Source organism: Nicotiana attenuata, unplaced genomic scaffold (assembly GCF_001879085.1).
Source record: "Nicotiana attenuata strain UT unplaced genomic scaffold, NIATTr2, whole genome shotgun sequence".
NCBI classification, from domain to species: Eukaryota; Viridiplantae; Streptophyta; class Magnoliopsida; order Solanales; family Solanaceae; genus Nicotiana; species Nicotiana attenuata.
In genome coordinates this window covers 23,266-41,666 of record NW_017670855.1, presented here as the reverse complement: position 1 = coordinate 41,666, position 18,401 = coordinate 23,266, and the positions used below count along the sequence as shown (strand labels likewise).

Below are 18,401 nucleotides of genomic sequence, written 5' to 3'. Positions count from 1 at the left end.
CAAACTTTGCAATCAACTTACATTTTTCTTTGATTTGCTTTGAAATTTATCTAAGCCCTATTTTCAGAAGGTCCTGAGAGTTTACGGTCAAACCTGTTTTGGTGCTTGCTCTTCCCCTACGGAGAGTTCCTCCGAAACAAACGGAATATTCTGCCCCTGTTTCAATCAAAGGAAAATCTTGTCAGTTTAAAATGGTGGTTAGTTGATGGCATTCTTGCTGAAGATGTCTCCGCTGCTATGTTTTGCTTTGACCTGCTTCTCAAACTGGCCTTGAACCGCTTGACTCTCTGACTGACTTTCAAACCCATGACCTTCAATGACCTAAGTGTTCTATACTAAACCATTGTTTTACACCTCTGACCCCTTTATCTGAACCTTTGCATCTCCCACGACATTACCAAGTCATTCCACCGACGAAACTTCCGGTGACTCCCTGTATCCCACTTTACATCCTGCTATCTTTGGTATGTTCTGGCCACACTGTGCTTTGCAATTTTGGAAGCTGGTAGTGAGCTTTGAAATCCTTTCTTATTTGCTTTGAACAAAACTGACATTGAAACATCTTAGAGAACAAACCCCAAAAGGAATGAAATGCAATGACCTTGAGAGTTAAGGATAAAGAGAATCCAAAACCGGACGACTTACAAAAAAAAAAGGAAAAGAGACTTATCTGAGTGGAACAGCTGGTACCATTGATCATGACATGCATTTCGGACTAATCGGCCCAATCCGTCCAACCAATCAACTTTCAATTGCCATGCTTTGTTGCCCTAGAATTCCATAACCTGATTTCTTCACCCAAACCCTAACCTTGTTCATCCTGCGGTGTCCTGAACGGTTTTCACCCACAGACCTCTCTCATTTGTTCATTTGAAAACTCACTTTCGCCTTAAGGTGCCCGCTAGGGTTTTCACCAATAAGACTCTCTCATTTCTGTTTTCTCTCAACTCACTTTCGCCTTACGGTGCCCGTGAGGGTTTTCACCAATAAGACTCTCTCATTTTCATTACTTTTCCTGCTTGGACCGGAGTGTTGCCCCTGATATGAATCACATCTTCCTGCTCGACTTGGCATTTCTGAAGACTGATCAGAAGGTCTTTCTTTGGACCGTAATGTGGGCTTTTGGATAGGGTTAGAAAGAAAGGGTATTAAAGGCTCAAAAACAATTCAAATGGGTTAAAAATTACAACTTTCGGAATCACATTTCTTACAACAACCACAACTTCTGCCCCAGTTTCTTTGTTTGGGGACTTTTGGATTTTTGTTTTGATGGGACCGAACCGTGAGGCTGCCTACGTATCCTTAAAAGGAATCAGGTCGAACGTAGTTCATGTCATAGAAATTACTTTATTGTTGTGATTTTCCTTTCTGTTTCTTCCATTTTCTCTTCTTTTCTTTTCTTTCTTTCTCTTGCCTTTTGTTGTTTTGTTTTTTTTTCTTCTTCTTTTCTTCTCTTTTTTCTTCTTTTCCTTTTCTTTTCTTCTTTCTCTTTTTTTTTCTCTCTTTCATTCTTTTCCTTTCTTTCTTCTTTTTCTTCTCTCTCTTTTCACTCTATTTCTTTTCTCTTTTTTCTTTACTTATCTCTCACGCTTGTGTTTCTGATCTTTGCTACTGATTCCAAAAGAGGGGTATGAAAGAAAATAAATAAGGCTCAAAGGGGTAACAAAGGATAAAGTGTTTAGATAGCAGAACAAAATGCCTTCGTCATTCCAATCTCCGAAATATGCCAAGTACAAACAAATACAATTAAAACAAAGAAGATCATACATAGTATCTCTTCACCGCATCGGCATTGATGGCCATTTCAACACACTTGCCTTCTATGTCTGTCAAATACAAAGCGCCATTGGACAACACTCTCGTCACGATGAACAGCCCCTACTAGTTTGGGGCGAATTTGCCTTTGGCCTCAGCCTGATGTGGAAGAATGTGACTCAACACTTGCTGACCCACTTCGAACTTTCGTGGACGCACCTTCTTATTATATGCTATTGCCATTCTCTGTTGATACAATTGACCATGACACACTGCTGCCAATCTTTTCTCATCGATCAAACTCAACTGCTCCAAGCGGGTTTTGACCCATTCGTCATCATCAATTTCAGCTTCTGCGACAATTCGAAGGGATAGGATTTCCACTTCTGCGGGTATCACTGCCTCGGTGCCATACACCAACAAATAAGGAGTTGCCCCTACTGAAGTACGAACAGTAGTACGATAACCCAGCAATGCAAAAGGCAACTTTTCATGCCACTGTCTAGAACTTTCCACCATTTTCCGCAGTATCTTTTTTATGTTCTTGTTGGCCGCTTCAACTGCTCTGTTTGCCTTGGGGAGGTAAGGGGTGGAATTGCGATGTGTAATCTTGAATTGCTGACATACCTCTTTCATCAGATGACTATTAAGATTAGCCCCATTGTCTGTAATGATCACCTTTGGTATCCCAAACCGACAAATGATATTTGAGTGCACAAAACCGACCACCGCTTTCTTGGTCACAGACTTGAACGTTTTAGCCTCAACCTACTTGGTAAAATAATCAATGGCCACTAGAACGAACCTGTGCCCATTTGATGTTGCTGGCTCAATTGGCCCAATGACATCCATGCCCCACGCAACAAAAGGCCATGGTGCAGACATTGTGTGTAATTCCGATGGTGGAGAATGAATCAAATCTCCATGCACTTGACACTGATGACACCTTCGCACAAAACTGATACAATCCCGCTCCATAGTAAGCCAATAATAACCCGCTTGGAGAATCTTCTTTGCTAACACGTACCCACTCATATGTGGTCCACAAACTCCCGAATGCACCTCGGTCATAATAGTTGTGGCCTGTCTAGCATCTATGCATCTCAACAAACCAAGATCTGGAGTTCTTTTGTACAATACCCCTCCACTAAAGAAAAATTCGCTTGCCAATCGCCGAATTGTTCTTTTTTGATCACCTGTGGCCTGTACTGGGTACACCCCCATCCTGAGATATTCTCTGATATCGTGGAACCACGGCTCACCATCAAGTTCTTCTTCCACCATATTAAAATAAGCATGCTGATCGCGGACCTGAATCTTCAAAGGGTCCACATAAGCCTTATCTGGATGATGCAACATTGATGCCAAAGTAGCCAAAGCATCGGCAACTTCATTTATGAATCCTTGGGATATGCCTGAACTCTATTGATTGAAACCGTTGACAAAGATCATGCAAACATTGTCGGTACGGTATAAGCTTCAAATCTCGTGTTTCCCATTCCCCTTGAATTTGGTGTACCAGAAGGTCCGAGTCTCCCATGACCAAGACTTCCTGGACACCCATGTCTATAGCCAGCCTCAAACCCGAAATACATGCCTCATACTCGGCCATGTTGTTAGTGCAATCGAAACGAAGCTGAGCCGTAACAGGGTAGTGTTGCCCTGTTTCAGAAATAAGTACCGCTCNAATAGGCCCTTGTGATCCAGCCCTTTCCTGGACCCCGCGCATAGCGGGAGTTTAGTGCACCGGGCTACCTTTTTTTAACAAAGTAAGACGACGGCAACAACAACAAGCCCAATATAATCTCACAAGTGAAGTCTGGGGAAGGTAATGTGTACGCAGACTATACCCCTAGCTTGAGAAGGTAGAGAGGTTGTTTCTAATAGATACTCGGCCGAAGGAAAAATAAAGTAAGAAGGAATGCAAATTACCAAAAGTTGCTTGTGAACTGATTTTGATTTCATGATATGATGAACCATATTTGACTTTGATTTTAATTGTTGGAACTGTAACTGAACTTTGATATGAATCAGAACTTCTTTGTTGTACTAACATTCCTCCTGGCCTCATCTCCCATCCTGAAGATGAAAGTCCATTTCCATTTTGCTTAGTTTTCATTCTCAACAAGTCTTTGCTCATAGTGAGAAATTTTTGTTGTGATAATGAATGGAATTTATTATGACAACTTTCCTCAAGAAATGTCAAAAAGTTGATGAAAAATGGTTTTTTTTTTTAAAAAAAAAAAATTAAGTGCTTGTCTGCTAAGCTAAGAACAACCCCATGAATGAAGAAAAGAAAGAAGCAGAAAGATTCTGACCCACAACGTCAGAAGCACAACAACAACAATGTTATGTTCCTATGACAGAAAATTCTTGTAACTAATCAAGAAACACTAAACTGGTTTTTATGCTAAAAAAATTAGGCTTTTTATATTTGTGCTCGAGTCTAAAGAAAGAAAAAAAAGGAATTTCAGGGACTTTTCTAGAGAAGTTTAAGAAATAATGTGATAATGATTTTATAGAAACTTAAATGTGGAGTGATAAGAATAGCAAGAAGAAAGAAAAAGAATGAATGGCTATTGGGGTGGGTGAGAAGTGAGGTAGAAGGGAATATATGGATGTTAGGATATAAAATAAGAATATAATTTTAATTTCTTTTTGAAAAATAAGAATTGAAAGAACCCCTTTTTTTAAAAAGAATTATAGTGATTCAAGGGGTTATTATTTTATAAAATAATGAGATTGATATCCTAGTGTCCATATTGAAAATATGTTAATTAATTAAAATAAGGGGGTCAAAATGCCAAGTGTTATCTTTTTATTTGTTTTCTTTTTCCTGGAAAGACTAGAGAAGAATAGCTTTGGCTTTTGACACTGACTGATTCTTTGCTTGTGTACATTATTCAATTATCCATGTAATTTCTTGTCCATTCATATGTCCCTAATTAACACTAATTTTTGCTATATTTTGTATGCAATAATTGTATATAGATACCACAAGTAACTTACTCCACTTGTAATTGGCTAAGCTATTCATCTTCCTTTGTATTGGGGAATTGTACATACCACCTTTTAATAATATTCTTTTACATGGCTTTAAAGAGTTAATAAATGTTGTTGACAAATCACATAATTTCAGCAAAACTTTGCTATCACCTACATGAATTTAGCCAAACTTTTCTGTACTATTTCAATTTGAAGTATTTTGGGACTTGAGGGGAAAAAAACAACTAAGTTCAATATAGTAGGAGCATGTTTGGAAAGCCACCTTGGAAATGAATTTGGGTGTAATTGGGTATAATTACACAGTTTGGCATGTTTATTTAGCCAAGTAATTACTTGGTCAGCATGGAATTGGGTGTAATTGGAGGGGTGTAATTACACTCTCCAATTCTCAAGGGGGATGTGAGAATTGGTGGAATTACACTGTGTAATTACAAGGTTGCCCTTTTAGTTTCTTTCCCTTTTGTTTTTATTTTAATTTATTTTATTTATAAATTTTTATTTCTACTATTTTAATTTTTTTATTTTTATTTTTACTTCTAATTTCTTTTGAAATTTTAAAATATATTTTTCTTTGTACATTATTTATCTTTTATTTATCTACCTTTACTTCTTATGATTACATGTAATTGCTTATATTTTATTTATTATTTATTTTATTATTCTATATTTTGAAACTACACCTCCTAATATTAATGAGTCATTAACAAACTTGGCATATAATGAGTGATGCAATTAAAGTGAAATTTCGTTGTTGGATGTGGTTATAAACTTATTATATTTTCTAATCTTAAATTGTAGTGGAACTTACTATTATTATGTTGGAATTTGACATATGTTAAACTTTTTTTTTTTCATTTTGAATTTTGAAATTGTGTTATATTCATGGTTCCAATTTTCTTGTTTTAGTAGTATTGACTCACATTGCATATTGTTCATTTTTTAGTTAGAATTGATAGATTAGTTTCGTCAAACATTTGAATATGTTATGATATTATATTTATAAATATTAATTTATTTAATCAAACATGAATTCCATGATGTTCTTACAAAACGTATATTTTTAGTTTTTGTAAGTATCTAAACTAAATACTATTAATTTGAAATACATATACAAATTATTTTTATAATATTAATTATAAATATATGATTACTAATTAATGTATATTCACGAAAAAATATACATCTTAAATACCAAATATAATATTATTTATACTTATAAAAATTTATAGGCATATATTTATTATATTAATTTTTAAGTTTTGATAATTACTTCATTTAAAATTTAATCTAACTTTGTAATTACACTTATGCAACCAAACATTAAACTTGTAAGTACGTTGTAATTACACTATGACAAACAAACTGGTCATCGTAATTACACAATTGTGTAATTACTAGGCTGTCTAATTAGTACCCTAGTAATTACACCAATTCCAATTACCTTGTGGCTTTCCAAACAGACCCTAAAGTACTCATGTACTTTTACAGTGGATTAAAAGAAAGAACAAGCTCATATGAAAGTTCCCAACAAAATGACAATTGTTGAATTAGCTGTGAAATACACTCTTGCTCACGAATCTGTTGTTCTAGCTCAAACCAGGCTATCTTCGAGAAAATAGAGGTCCCGAACTATTTTTAAAAATGACTATTGTTGAATCAACTGTGAAATACGCTCTTGCTCATGAATCTGTTGTTCTAGCTCAGACTAAGCTATCTTCCAGAAAATAGGGGTCCCGAACGATTTTTTGAAACAACCATCATCTTTAATATTGGTGTATTTTCTAGGACCAAAAAAAATTTCTTTTTCCAAGATTAAGTATAATTTTTACCAACTTGGTGGACCTGTTGGAAGAGTAAACCAAAAATAAGGAAAGCAATCCCTTGAAGCAATAGTAAATTGTCAAAAAGATTTTAGTTCCAAACCCTTTTTCTCCTACAAGCATGCAAAAAAGTTGTTAGAATGATCTCTAGGTGAGGGAAATGAATAGAGAATCTTCACTTTCATGAGAAAAGGAATTATTAATCTTTTGTAGAACTAGCAAGTTGGAAGATAAAAAGTAATGAATGAAAAGAGGATGATTAGAAAGAGTGCAAAGCAAAATTATAAAATTGGTGATGCTATACTATGGACAAAAACAATCAAGACTTTGAACTTCAAAAATGACATCTTTTTTGGTTCATTGCTTACTCTTAGATTCAATTTTCCTTTCTTACTTTTATTCATGATATTTGTATCTTTCTTTATTTGCCAAAAAAAGAAATAAGCAAGTAAACCACAAATTTAGACTAAAAGATCTAGAAATAAGCTAGTAAACCACAAATTTAGACTAAAAGATCTTGTTAGATGAAGTATAAAAATTAATTTTTAATAAAATATACCGATGGCTATCTCCATAGTTGAATTAATATGAAGAGAATAATATCTATGTAAAAAGCTCTTTTTTTTTAGCCGAGGGTCTCTCGGAAATAGCCTCTCTACTTTCACAAGGTAGGAATAAGATCTGTGTATATTACCCTCCGTAGACCCCACTTGTAGGATTATAAACTGTTGTTGTGGGGGGTGGGGGGAGGAGGGGGGGGGGGGGCGGAAGGAATTCTAAACTCTTATTTTTGACATACAAACTGTTCCAAAAACCTTTTTAGTCCGTAAATAATAGCCTTCAATCACTTTCTTAAAATGCTTTTTTTTTTGGTAACAGAACAATATTTCCTGAAAATTATATCTATGTAAACATGTTTTTTAAGAAACTTCTTTTCAAAGAAAAAAAAAAAGAAACTACGTGGGACTTAATTTTTTTTTTTTTTTTTTTTTTGGTTAGTTAAAAGAAAAGGTACATAGGCAGCTCTCCTGAAAAAACGTCATAAGAATCCCAAATTTTAATAGAGTGGAGGCGAACTTATCAACAAGGAAGAGGCCCTACTCATGTTCTAATGTACTAAATTACATGCTTATATGTTCATAAACATCACATGTAGAGCTTTTCGGAAGAGAATCACTAGCACAAAAATAATTGAGGACCCAAAATTTAAGCACAAGAAAAAAAATGAAATACTGAAGAAAACAATGGAAAAAGATAAAGAAGAACAAGGGGTCCATGAATTGGCAGAATGTGCTGCTAGCAAGAATGTCCCCTTCCATATGGAAAAGGAAAACAAAAATGGCCAGCTTTCTTTGGGTCAGTTAGTCCTTGGAAAAATCTGTATCCAATGAGCTATATTGCTCATCCAGTTTGTTAGTAGTCAGTTCTGAAGGGCATACATCATTTTGTTTGTCCAGCAAAACACAGCAAGTGACTTGCACCGAAGGGTCTGGCCTAGTGGTCAATGAAGTGGGTGAGAATCATGAGGTCTCAGGTTCAAATCCCAGCAGAGACAAAAAATATTAGGTGATTTCTTCCCATCTATCCAAATCTTGGTAGATAGAGTTATTTGGTACCTGTCACGGGTGGGAGGTGGGAGGTATCCCGTGAAATTAGTCGGTATAGGCGCAAGCTTGCTCGGACATCACGGTTATCAAAAAAAAAAACATAGCAAGCGAACTACTTGGTAAAGTACCTATCTACCAGTTCTGAAGGGCAGACATCACTTTGTTTGTTCAGCAAAACACAGCAAGTGAATTGCACCGAAGGGTCTGGCCTAGTGGTCAATGAAGTGGGTGAGAATCATGATGCTCAGGTTCGAATCCCATCAAAGACGAAAAAATTCAAGGTGATTTCTTCCCAACTATCTAAATCTTGATAGATAGAGTTACTTGGTACCCGTTGCTGGTGGGAGGTGGCAAGTATTCTATGGAATTAGTCGAGGTGCGCGCAAGCTGGCTCGGACATCACGATTACCAAAACAAAAACAAAACAAGAAACATAGCAAGTGACTACTTGGTAAAGTACCTATCTACTTGGAACCTACATAAATGTCTTGTTTCTTTCGCAGATGGCAAGCAGCTTTTGGTTCATTGGTTTTAATAATAAGTTAAAAACAACCATATTATGACATGTCTTTTGTCAACAATAACTGTATTTCTGTAAAAGCCTGCACTAGGGTGTAATTCTCTACATGTATGTTAGTCAGGTCATTCCTCCTGCTCCATCATATGCATTGACAAAAGCAACCCAATAAAGGGGGTGAATGGATCCTTACTTAAAAGTTCTCCATTCTCAAGACTCGACCGTAAACTTTGATCAATGGTAAAGAGATTTCAACCATCCCATTACACGCCCCTCGACAGTAGAAACAAAGTTGATGTTACTATAGAACAATGTATAAGAATGGCTATCTTTGAGGGTGTGATCAAAATCTACAGTTTGGATGGGCCTATAGGCATAAACATAATGAAGTGGGGGCTACGAAAAGGTGGCATAAGAGTGACATGCCTAATCCAAGGGGGAAATAATTCCAGGAGTTGAATACATAAAAAAGAAAAATCACTGTTTAGGACTATTCAGCCTTATCCTTGAAGAAGCAGTCCATGTTTTCAAAAAGCATTATCAAAGAAAAGTGGGGCTAAAGCCAGTTCATCTCTCTACAGTAGCATATGGAGTAACAAATAGAGGAGAAAAATGCATGCATTATCAGAAGCTTTAGTATTTAATCTTTATAGTTTCACTCACACAACTCACAAGCTGTTTTAGCTAAGGGTGGTCCAGGATAACATGCCTTTCTGGCATTTCATCAGAGCAGAAATGGCCACAAAGTCAAGAATCCAGCTGCCTAAAAACATTATTAAAATAACACAATTCAAGCAACTTACTAGAGCTTAAGGTCCTACAATGTTCCACTCATCAATGGTATTGAAAGAGATGATGTACTTCATGAAATATGTCAAAGTTAATGAATTACTAGAGTTTTGAATAGCAACAAGAGATCTGAAGTCAACAAAAGAATAAGTTTACTAGAGTACTAACTTCTATGTTATAGGGCAGCCCGGTGCACTAAGCTCCCGCTATGCGCTGTGTCCGGGGAAGGGCCGGACTACAAGGGTCTATTGTAAGCAGCCTTACCCTGCATTTCTGCAAGAAGTTTCCACGGCTCGAACCCATGACCTCCTGGTCACATGGCAGCAACTTTAGCAGTTACGCCAAGGCTCCCCTTCATTAACTTCTATGTTATAATGGTACTAATTGCTATTCCACCTCAACAGCTCAACTACACAAGAATGTAAACTGACTAAGCAGATTGCAAGACAAGTAATGTAGAAACCAAAGGGAGGCAGCAGTTTGAATTGCTAGCATTTCAGTGCTAACTGGAGCATAGTATTTGCATCAGCTGTCCTCTCCTTTGTTAAGCTAATATTTCTACATTTCCTCTCCATGCTCTATTTAGACAACTGTGGAAGATTCAATACTACAAAGCCTGAAGGCTGCAAGCAGTGCTTGAATCTAAAGTGCCAAAAGAAAAGAGCAAGCAATTATCCCTACAGAAACTGTGAATAAAATCGAAGCAATTGTTAAAACATTTCAGCATGAAACTTCAAATCAAAGATTGTAGAATGTCATCCAACTCGTCCTGATATCGAGATCTTTTGGTATCCTACACTAACCATAAGCATAAAAGCTTTCCCAAGCATGTTTCTTTTTATCAAAAAAAATAATACGTAATAATAATCCAGTCACAGGAGAAAAGAGGTATCACAGCATCACGTTTCTGTCTATTTCCCCACTGCTTCAACCCCACACCTTCTGCTGCAAGAAAGGGGAACAGGGGCAAAGAGTATGTTGTTTATTTTTCTTTTTCTTTTTCTTTTGGGACAAATAGTAGCATTGTTGTTTCTTATGAAGACTCTCCCAGTAAAGGTTACACAACCAACACACAAAGAAGTGGTTATGAACATTGAATGCAAGAACAGAACTTGATTAGATAGTAGCAAAAACAATCATTTATCGATTCTTGTGGCCAAGATTTCCCCAATGATTATACAGTTGGATACATGACTTTTAGTGGCCTGTTAATTGGAGGAATAATGCTACTTCTCCTGTTCCGCTTAAATTAAGTGCTGTCCAGCTATCAGAACAGAGTACATAGTCAAAATGAAATCTAAGCAACAATCTCAAGAAACTGGCTCGGACTCACTCTACTTTCCTAGCTTTAGATGTCGCAGGTTTTGGAGGCTTAACTACTTTACTAAGCAGGATGAGTACAACTGGTACAATTGTTCCAACATAGTATACACTTCCATATGCAGTAAGGGTTTCATGTAGGCTTAAAACCTGTAACACATGAAAGAACACTATGATCAGCCTCTGTCGAATACAATTAGCTTTAGAGTAAACATCATTCCAACAAACATGAGACTAACCATGAACCCCACAGCGGAATAGTTTAGAACCAGAAGTGTGTATGCAAAGTTCATCAATACCAGTATCTTCTCAAACAGAGTACCAGTAGCAGCTTGCTGCCATCTGTAAATGACTGTTCATAGACAAAGCAAACATTAGGAAAAGAAAACCAAAGTTAAATGCATTTGATCGAGTGTGTGGGCAAGTTAAATACCTCTTGATCCAGCAATCATCAAAGCGGACTGTACAAAGAAAATGATGTACCCAGGATACAATCCCTGTAAACACGGAAAATTATACCATTAGGTACACAACACACAAAATAACGGACGATAAGAAGAGGGTGCAATGACAGAAAACACTTCAGAAGAGCATAAAGTATTTTATCCAGTTTCAAGCAAATCTTTGAATTAACATGAGAACTCAAAATGTCGATCAAAAGCATTGTGTATAAGAAAAAGGGTTCTGAAGTAGCAGACCATGGTGGATTAGATGATGTGCACAAGTTGGTTCTGACACCATGTTATTAAAAACAAAATTTACAAAAGAGAAAAGAGAAGAAAGAAAGGGTTCCATAGCCTACTTATTGAAATTACTTAAGTTTAAGAACTAAGAAACTAGTATTGAGAAGCATTAAAGACTGGGAGCTCCTTTTTCTTAAAATTGACAACAGGGAAGCATGCAGTGGTGTTCAAGAATTGAAGAAGTGCAAATTGCTTAGGAAGAGAAGGGAGGATGTGAATACTCCAGTCAAGATCAATAGGCTTTTTAGTAAGATATATGAATGGCAGCAAAAGATAAAAATTCAAGAGCTTGTATCTCACCTGGGAAATATCAGAAATGTACTTTCTTAAAAATAAAACAATAATTTTGAGACACCAAAAAACGGCAGATGAATACTGCAGTAGAGGTGAAAAGAACATATAAAGTAGATGGACATAGACAAGATAACTTATTAGCGGAAAGTAATCAAAGGAAATTATAGCAATTCAACAAAGGCTATCAGAATCCACAACCAATTGGACCAGAAGTTGTGAATGGTACACTACAGATTCAACTTGATTGGTTTTACATAGGACCTACACCATGACTTAAAAACTGTACAAGTTTCTCATAAACACCAAACTGATGTAGAAAAAGATTCTCAACGGACACACAAGGACAATCCCCTAGCCGAATCCAATGTTTTACAGTAAACCAATTACTCCTGTTGGCACACTCATATCCCAGCTGGATATTTTGGCATGCGCAAGAAAAGATTTCCAGTATGTAAGGATAGTAGACTAAACAGAAATTTATGGGTACAAAGGGGAACTACTAAGTCCACGGGATCAAAGCCTTACCACCATAAGTAACTAGATAGGAACAATGCAGGTAAATAATACACGCACAAAGTTCTTAAGCTTATTTTTCAGTGGCAGGAGCAACCACGCAAATGATTACGACACACAATATAGCTAAGCTTGAACTTGACTATTGCAAACATCAAACAAATATCAGTTGACTATCTGAACAAGAAATAATTCCTAAATAGTAAAACTATCTGTAAAGCACTTTCTAGCAGATTATCACGCCTCAATTGACATAATCAATCATTTGTGCTAGATACAGTTAGATAATACATCAATAAAGGTTATGTATATATTATGATGAATCTTTCACAGTACAATATGTCAATTTGCATGCCTATCTGGCGCTAAAGTATCCACTTACATGCCATACAGCACTGACAGTCTGGGTAGCTAGCAACTGGAAGAAACCAGGCTTCCTTCCTTTCTGTATTAGCCTCTCATATACATCTGCAGAGCAAAAATGTAAAGTGATTAGAGATCAGATTGTATTCACATGACATGACGTGAATAGTGAATCCGTACTAGCTGCACGCACTATTGCCTCAAAAGTCAAAACTGCTATTGTACCAACAATGTAAATTAGTATAACGGGATAAACTACCAAAATTCATTGTTTGCCACGATTGAAGAGTCAATTACAAGATGTATGACGTATGGTGAATAATCAGTCTCAAAATGCTGTTTTATTCACATTAGAAATGAATAACTTGCCTGCATCGATGTCTACCATGATGGTGAATAGAACGTAACTAAAGAACATCTCAATCACAAGTATTTACATTCTTACCAGTAGACAAAATGGTTCTACTAGTCTAACAGCTTTACAAAACCAAAGCATGTGATTGGCTTGCAAATGACTAGGAGAGAGATTCACTTACAATGGCGCAGCCATGTGCTGACTTGAATGTTCCATACAAGTGGTAACTGAACCGAGCTCTTTGCTAACTCAACACCCAATACATCAACATTTTTGGCACGGTCCCAACGTGGTTTTGGTGAAGAAGAGTTTGTCCAACCACTGAACCCTAGTCCGGATATGATGATAGCAGCTTCAGAAATTGACCAGATAAAATAATATTTCCACCGGGCGGTAAAGCAAGCCATATATTGGTAACCCAACCGTTTGAAGAAACCCCATTCTTGGTATAATGGATCAGTGAACCTGGAAAGTGGAAAAAGAGGCACCAGGTAGAGATACAACCCCATACAAATAGCAGCTTGAAGAAGAGCCCTTAATGTTGACCCTAAAGGTGAGGGATTTCCTTTCTCTGAAGGTTTCCAGATCTGAAAGGAAGAAGGATTGAGTTCATTAGCTGCAGTGGGACTTCTTTTGATGAAGAAGTTGCAACGAAATTCAACATGCAGGAAACAATACAATGATGATATTAACTTACTCCTTTTCTCTCTGTCCAGTCAAGGTAATCCTTCATCTCATACACTGGACCTGCAAAATGACTTCCACAACAGAGACAGTAACCAACGTACTCAAGTAACGATGGCAATTTGAGTAGACGATTTTTCTTCTGAGCCTCACGCAAATCTTCTTCCTTCAACAATCCATCTTGGTAATTAATCACACATGAAATTATTTTCAGCGTTATGACCATTAGAGCTCCTGAAAATTTGGAGAAAATAACATCATCTTTTTGGATTAGCTAAGAAGTCTACAAACACAAGAAGTGAAGTACGTAACTATGAGTAGTCTACCAATAAGAACAATGTGAACAATATAACAATACACCATTCAGAAATGTAATCATATAACAAAACAGCCATTGCTCCTCGGACGGTCTAATATTTTCATCCAATATGCAATAAATCAGCTCACTGCCACTCCTAATTTGTGTCTATCATCTTGCCACTAAATGACAATCATGGATTGTTTTGAACTTAGGAGTCAGAAGATCTTAATGATGGAAACCAACCAAAGTCCTGACCTCATCGCAGAACGAGACTCCAGGTAAATTACTTAGACCACCTCTCTAGCTTAGTGCACTAAATGGATCTCCCCGTATTTAAAAAAAAAATATGCAACGTCCTCTCTAGCTCAACATGTCATTTCAGACCTCCTCCGCCATCATCCTCCAAAAGCCTTTTGAGGGACAATGATGTCCCGGAAACTATCATAGATTTTATTTCCAGCTTTACCTGCTGAAGTAATTCTATTTCCTAAACACAATAGCGAGAGAATTAAAAGGAAACTGGGGGGGGCGGGGGGGGGGGGGTATCGAGATGCTTACAGATGCATAAATCTAACCCATCAGAATGTTTAGACAAGCCTTTCATGTTTAACAAATGATAAATAGACCTAGTTTTGTCCAATTATGGCTGCATGAGTTCCAGCTCAATCAATGTATGGCTGAGCCTACTTCCTTCTCTGTGATTTTGTTTAGTTTTAAGAACATGCAATTTTGTTTACAATTGGTTTCCATCTTACTGAATGAAGAGCATTCTCATCAAGCATGGCTAATTTTGGCATAGTCCAAATTGAACATTTGATATGAGGTGGTATTTATATGCTTCATAAACACAGACTTTATTTCTATAAACTGGGGGGCAGGTGTAGTAATTGACCCATAAATCTACTTCGGTTCTCTTAATAAGTAAATTTCCAGCTAAATCAGAATGCATTTGCTGGGTTGTATCAAAATATATGTACTTAACACATCAATGAAATAGGGTCAAGAGCATGATTTGTATATATTATTAGTTTATTACATTGAATAGAAACAAGGCAAGGACAAAGATCGAGCCCGTGCTTACCCGTAGCATCAATTCCTCCTTCCTTCCATGCATCTCCACTCATGTAGTATACATGGCTGCAAGTTGTACCAAATAACTGTCAAATATCTTAACGGAAATCTGAGTTATTTTTAAAATGCAAAACTGAAGGAAAAGGGGGGGGGTTAGATGGTCAGTTTTCCAATGGAGCAACTAAGATAAGTCTCTACTTTTTCATTATATGAGAAACTTCCCTTGTAAGTTGTATGATTTGAATCAATTTACAAAGAGCCATCCCTCACATTTACATGAACTTGGAATAAAATTCCAATGTAAAAAATATACCATCCTAGATGAGTACTAAAACAACTAGGTAAAAGATAAGCAGGGTACAGAACCTGACACATTAACTCAGATTAAAAATCGAATTTTTGACACATGAACTCCCAAATTTCACAGCTTTCTAGATTTTAAATCCGATTGCCTCAAAATTTACCAACCAATGAAACAAACTCCAACAACGAAACCCATGGTAGGATCTTTTCTTTCCTATTAATAATGGTCCTATGTGCACCTAGACTAATTCACCATCCAATTACAACCTACAAACGCAGTTGATGGATACATCAGTCCACTGTCTCCACCAAGTTTAGGACAGATGGACGCCGTTCAGTTGGACGGATCAAGAAAAATATCCCAGTACAAAATCTATATTTATCTTGTGTTTGGTTGGCATATTTATTCTAGCATATAATCTAAGTATTATGCTGAATACCACATGGAATAACTGATACCTTGATCATTGTATTAACAATCCAAACAACATAACTAGTTGAGTAAATAGTAACTTAATTGAACAAAACGCATAACTAGTATTATGTGAACCAAACGACCCCAATATAGTGGGAATTCCAGCTGGTCGACTGGTTCTTCCCCATGCCTTATCCATTCAGCCATGACCATGTAGGAGCTTGTAGCCAAAAAAAAAAATTAATTCATTGTATGTGATACTCTTTCTATTTTAGCCTGTCCAAAAAAAACATATTCTATATTTTGAAACAATTAACTTTAAACTTCTAATTTTACCATTTATAAATACATAAATGTTTTGACTTGTTCTAGACCACAAATTTCAAATTCTTTCTTTTTTATCTTAAACTTCACGAGCAATCAAACACCATTACATAAATTGGAATGAATGGAGTAACTTTTTTCAGAGAAACAAAGAAAGAACTTTATGATGGGAATGTAATGTACCATCCAATGAGATATCCAAACGCAGCGAAGAAAGTGATGATCCCACAGTAACGGCGAGAGAGAACCATAGAAGCATAACCAAGAAGCATAGGCCCAAAGAAATGAAGATTTGAGGAGAAACCAAATGACAGGTACGAGAGAACAGCGCCGGTAACGGCGGCGTAAAGGTGCCTACCGACGGCGCTAGGGACAAAACGGTGGAGGAAGCTCACCGGAATGGTGGCGACGAAACAAAGTAAGAAACGGAGCACCGGTACTGATACTCCGATCGCCGACGCCATTGATTCCATCTCCGGCAGCCCCATATTGGATCAAATTGGGTCGGGTTGACTCCGAATCAGGTTTGTTCAATCAGTACACCTGGACAAGTTATTCTGAATCTTGGATTTCAGGACCGGGGCCTATGAAAATGATGATGTACTTATGAAGGAAGAATTGGACAACTAAAAAGAGACAACGAATCAAATAAAGAAAAATAAAAAAAGAGAAATTAGATCGTATGGTGTGAGATTACGTGGAGGGACGTAGAACGACATCTCTGTTTGCAACTACCTGATATAAATGTATGCACACGTATTGAGGAACTTTATTTTTCCAAAGTATTGAGCAATAAATAAATTGACTAATTTGTTTTTGTCACACCCATTAAGAAAATACCAAATTCTACATAAAATTACCTAGTAGGACTAAATTACTCATAATTAAATATTTAATATGAGGAGTAAGAAAACTTTTTAGGGATATATACATAAGGGTAATTTTGTAAAAACAAATTGAATTTTTTCTTGATTATATAAATGGATACTTATTTTGGACCAAAATAAAAAATAAATTGGTCACTTATTGTGGACCGGAGGGAGTACTCCATCAGGTTCACAATAAGTGACTTTTTTTTATCTTTGGCATACCCCTTAATAAAATACAAACTCCTAGGAAATAAATAAGTATTTTGACTAAATTATCCTTAATTAAAGTTTGTATATTGTTAACTTGACACATTGTGATATGTAAATAAGGGTAAATTTGCAAAACTATAGTTAATTCATTCTTGATTATGTAAAAAGAAAAATTATTTTGAACTAAAATAAAAAGGCCAAAACATCACTTATTATAAATCGAACGAAATAAATAATAAATTCTGAACTCAATAAATTAGATGAATTGTGTTAAAATTCTAAATTTACATTCATAAAGTTTAAAATGCGCAGTCAATTAGAACATTTCTCTGGCAATCAATTCATACAAATTATTTTCTCGATGTTACTACTTCTCTCCTCTTCTTCTTCTTCTTGACTTCTTCTTCTTCTTTTCTTGATTTATTTATAGCGGTCAATTTTATTTTATCTTTGCGATATTACGATCAGGGGTGGACGTAGAATAGTAGTATCTGGTTCATTAACTCAAAACTTTTGACACTAAATATAAATTTATAATAAAAATTTACTAATACAATAGGTCTGAACGTATAAGTTTAAAAATATAATAAATTTAACGGTAAAAGTCTTAAATATTAAACCCATAAAGTTTAATTCTGGAAATGGCTCTGATTGCGACTGTCACCCAACCTAATAAGCTTCCAACTATTAGCCAAGCTTGATCATTTGTAGGTGGTACTAACTACCATTTATAGTTTCTTTTCGAGCTTATAAAATTAATTACTCAGTATTCTCTAAATAAGTATTTCGTATAGTTTAAAATATCGCAGATTTGATTGGTGAACAAGACTGCTGATATTTGGATTGAGTTGTTTAACTGCCAAATTCGATTAAACATGTCTAACCTTTAATTAGAACAGTTGTGCGCTTTTGGTCCTTAAAGAAAAAACAAATATTGCCTCAGAAATGAAAACAAATAAATGCATGACATGTATTTATACATACATTTCTATTGCTTATTAAGATGATTAATTAGTACTACAAATTTCAATTAGATCATTTAGACATGGTGAATTGAGTTAATTTGACTTAAATAAAACATAGGGATAAGTATTTTCCTTTGTTATTTATATCGTGATAGGGACATTTGGGTACCTCGATAT

The 18,401-nt window shown here is 36.0% G+C and overlaps 1 protein-coding gene across 1 annotated transcript; it reads right to left on the bottom strand.

Annotated features, from left to right (window-relative positions):
* Positions 1-10,587: 10,587 nt before the first annotated feature.
* On the bottom strand, positions 10,588-16,883 carry LOC109243930 (lysophospholipid acyltransferase 1-like). Its single transcript, XM_019410942.1, has 8 exons — positions 16,364-16,883; positions 15,149-15,204; positions 13,780-14,000; positions 13,264-13,669; positions 12,747-12,832; positions 11,248-11,311; positions 11,054-11,166; positions 10,588-10,964 (listed from the first exon to the last, which is right to left on the bottom strand). Exons 1-8 carry the CDS (start codon positions 16,666-16,668, stop codon positions 10,824-10,826), a joined length of 1,392 nt encoding a protein of 463 aa, XP_019266487.1. The 5' UTR covers positions 16,669-16,883; the 3' UTR covers positions 10,588-10,823.
* Positions 16,884-18,401: the final 1,518 nt, after the last annotated feature.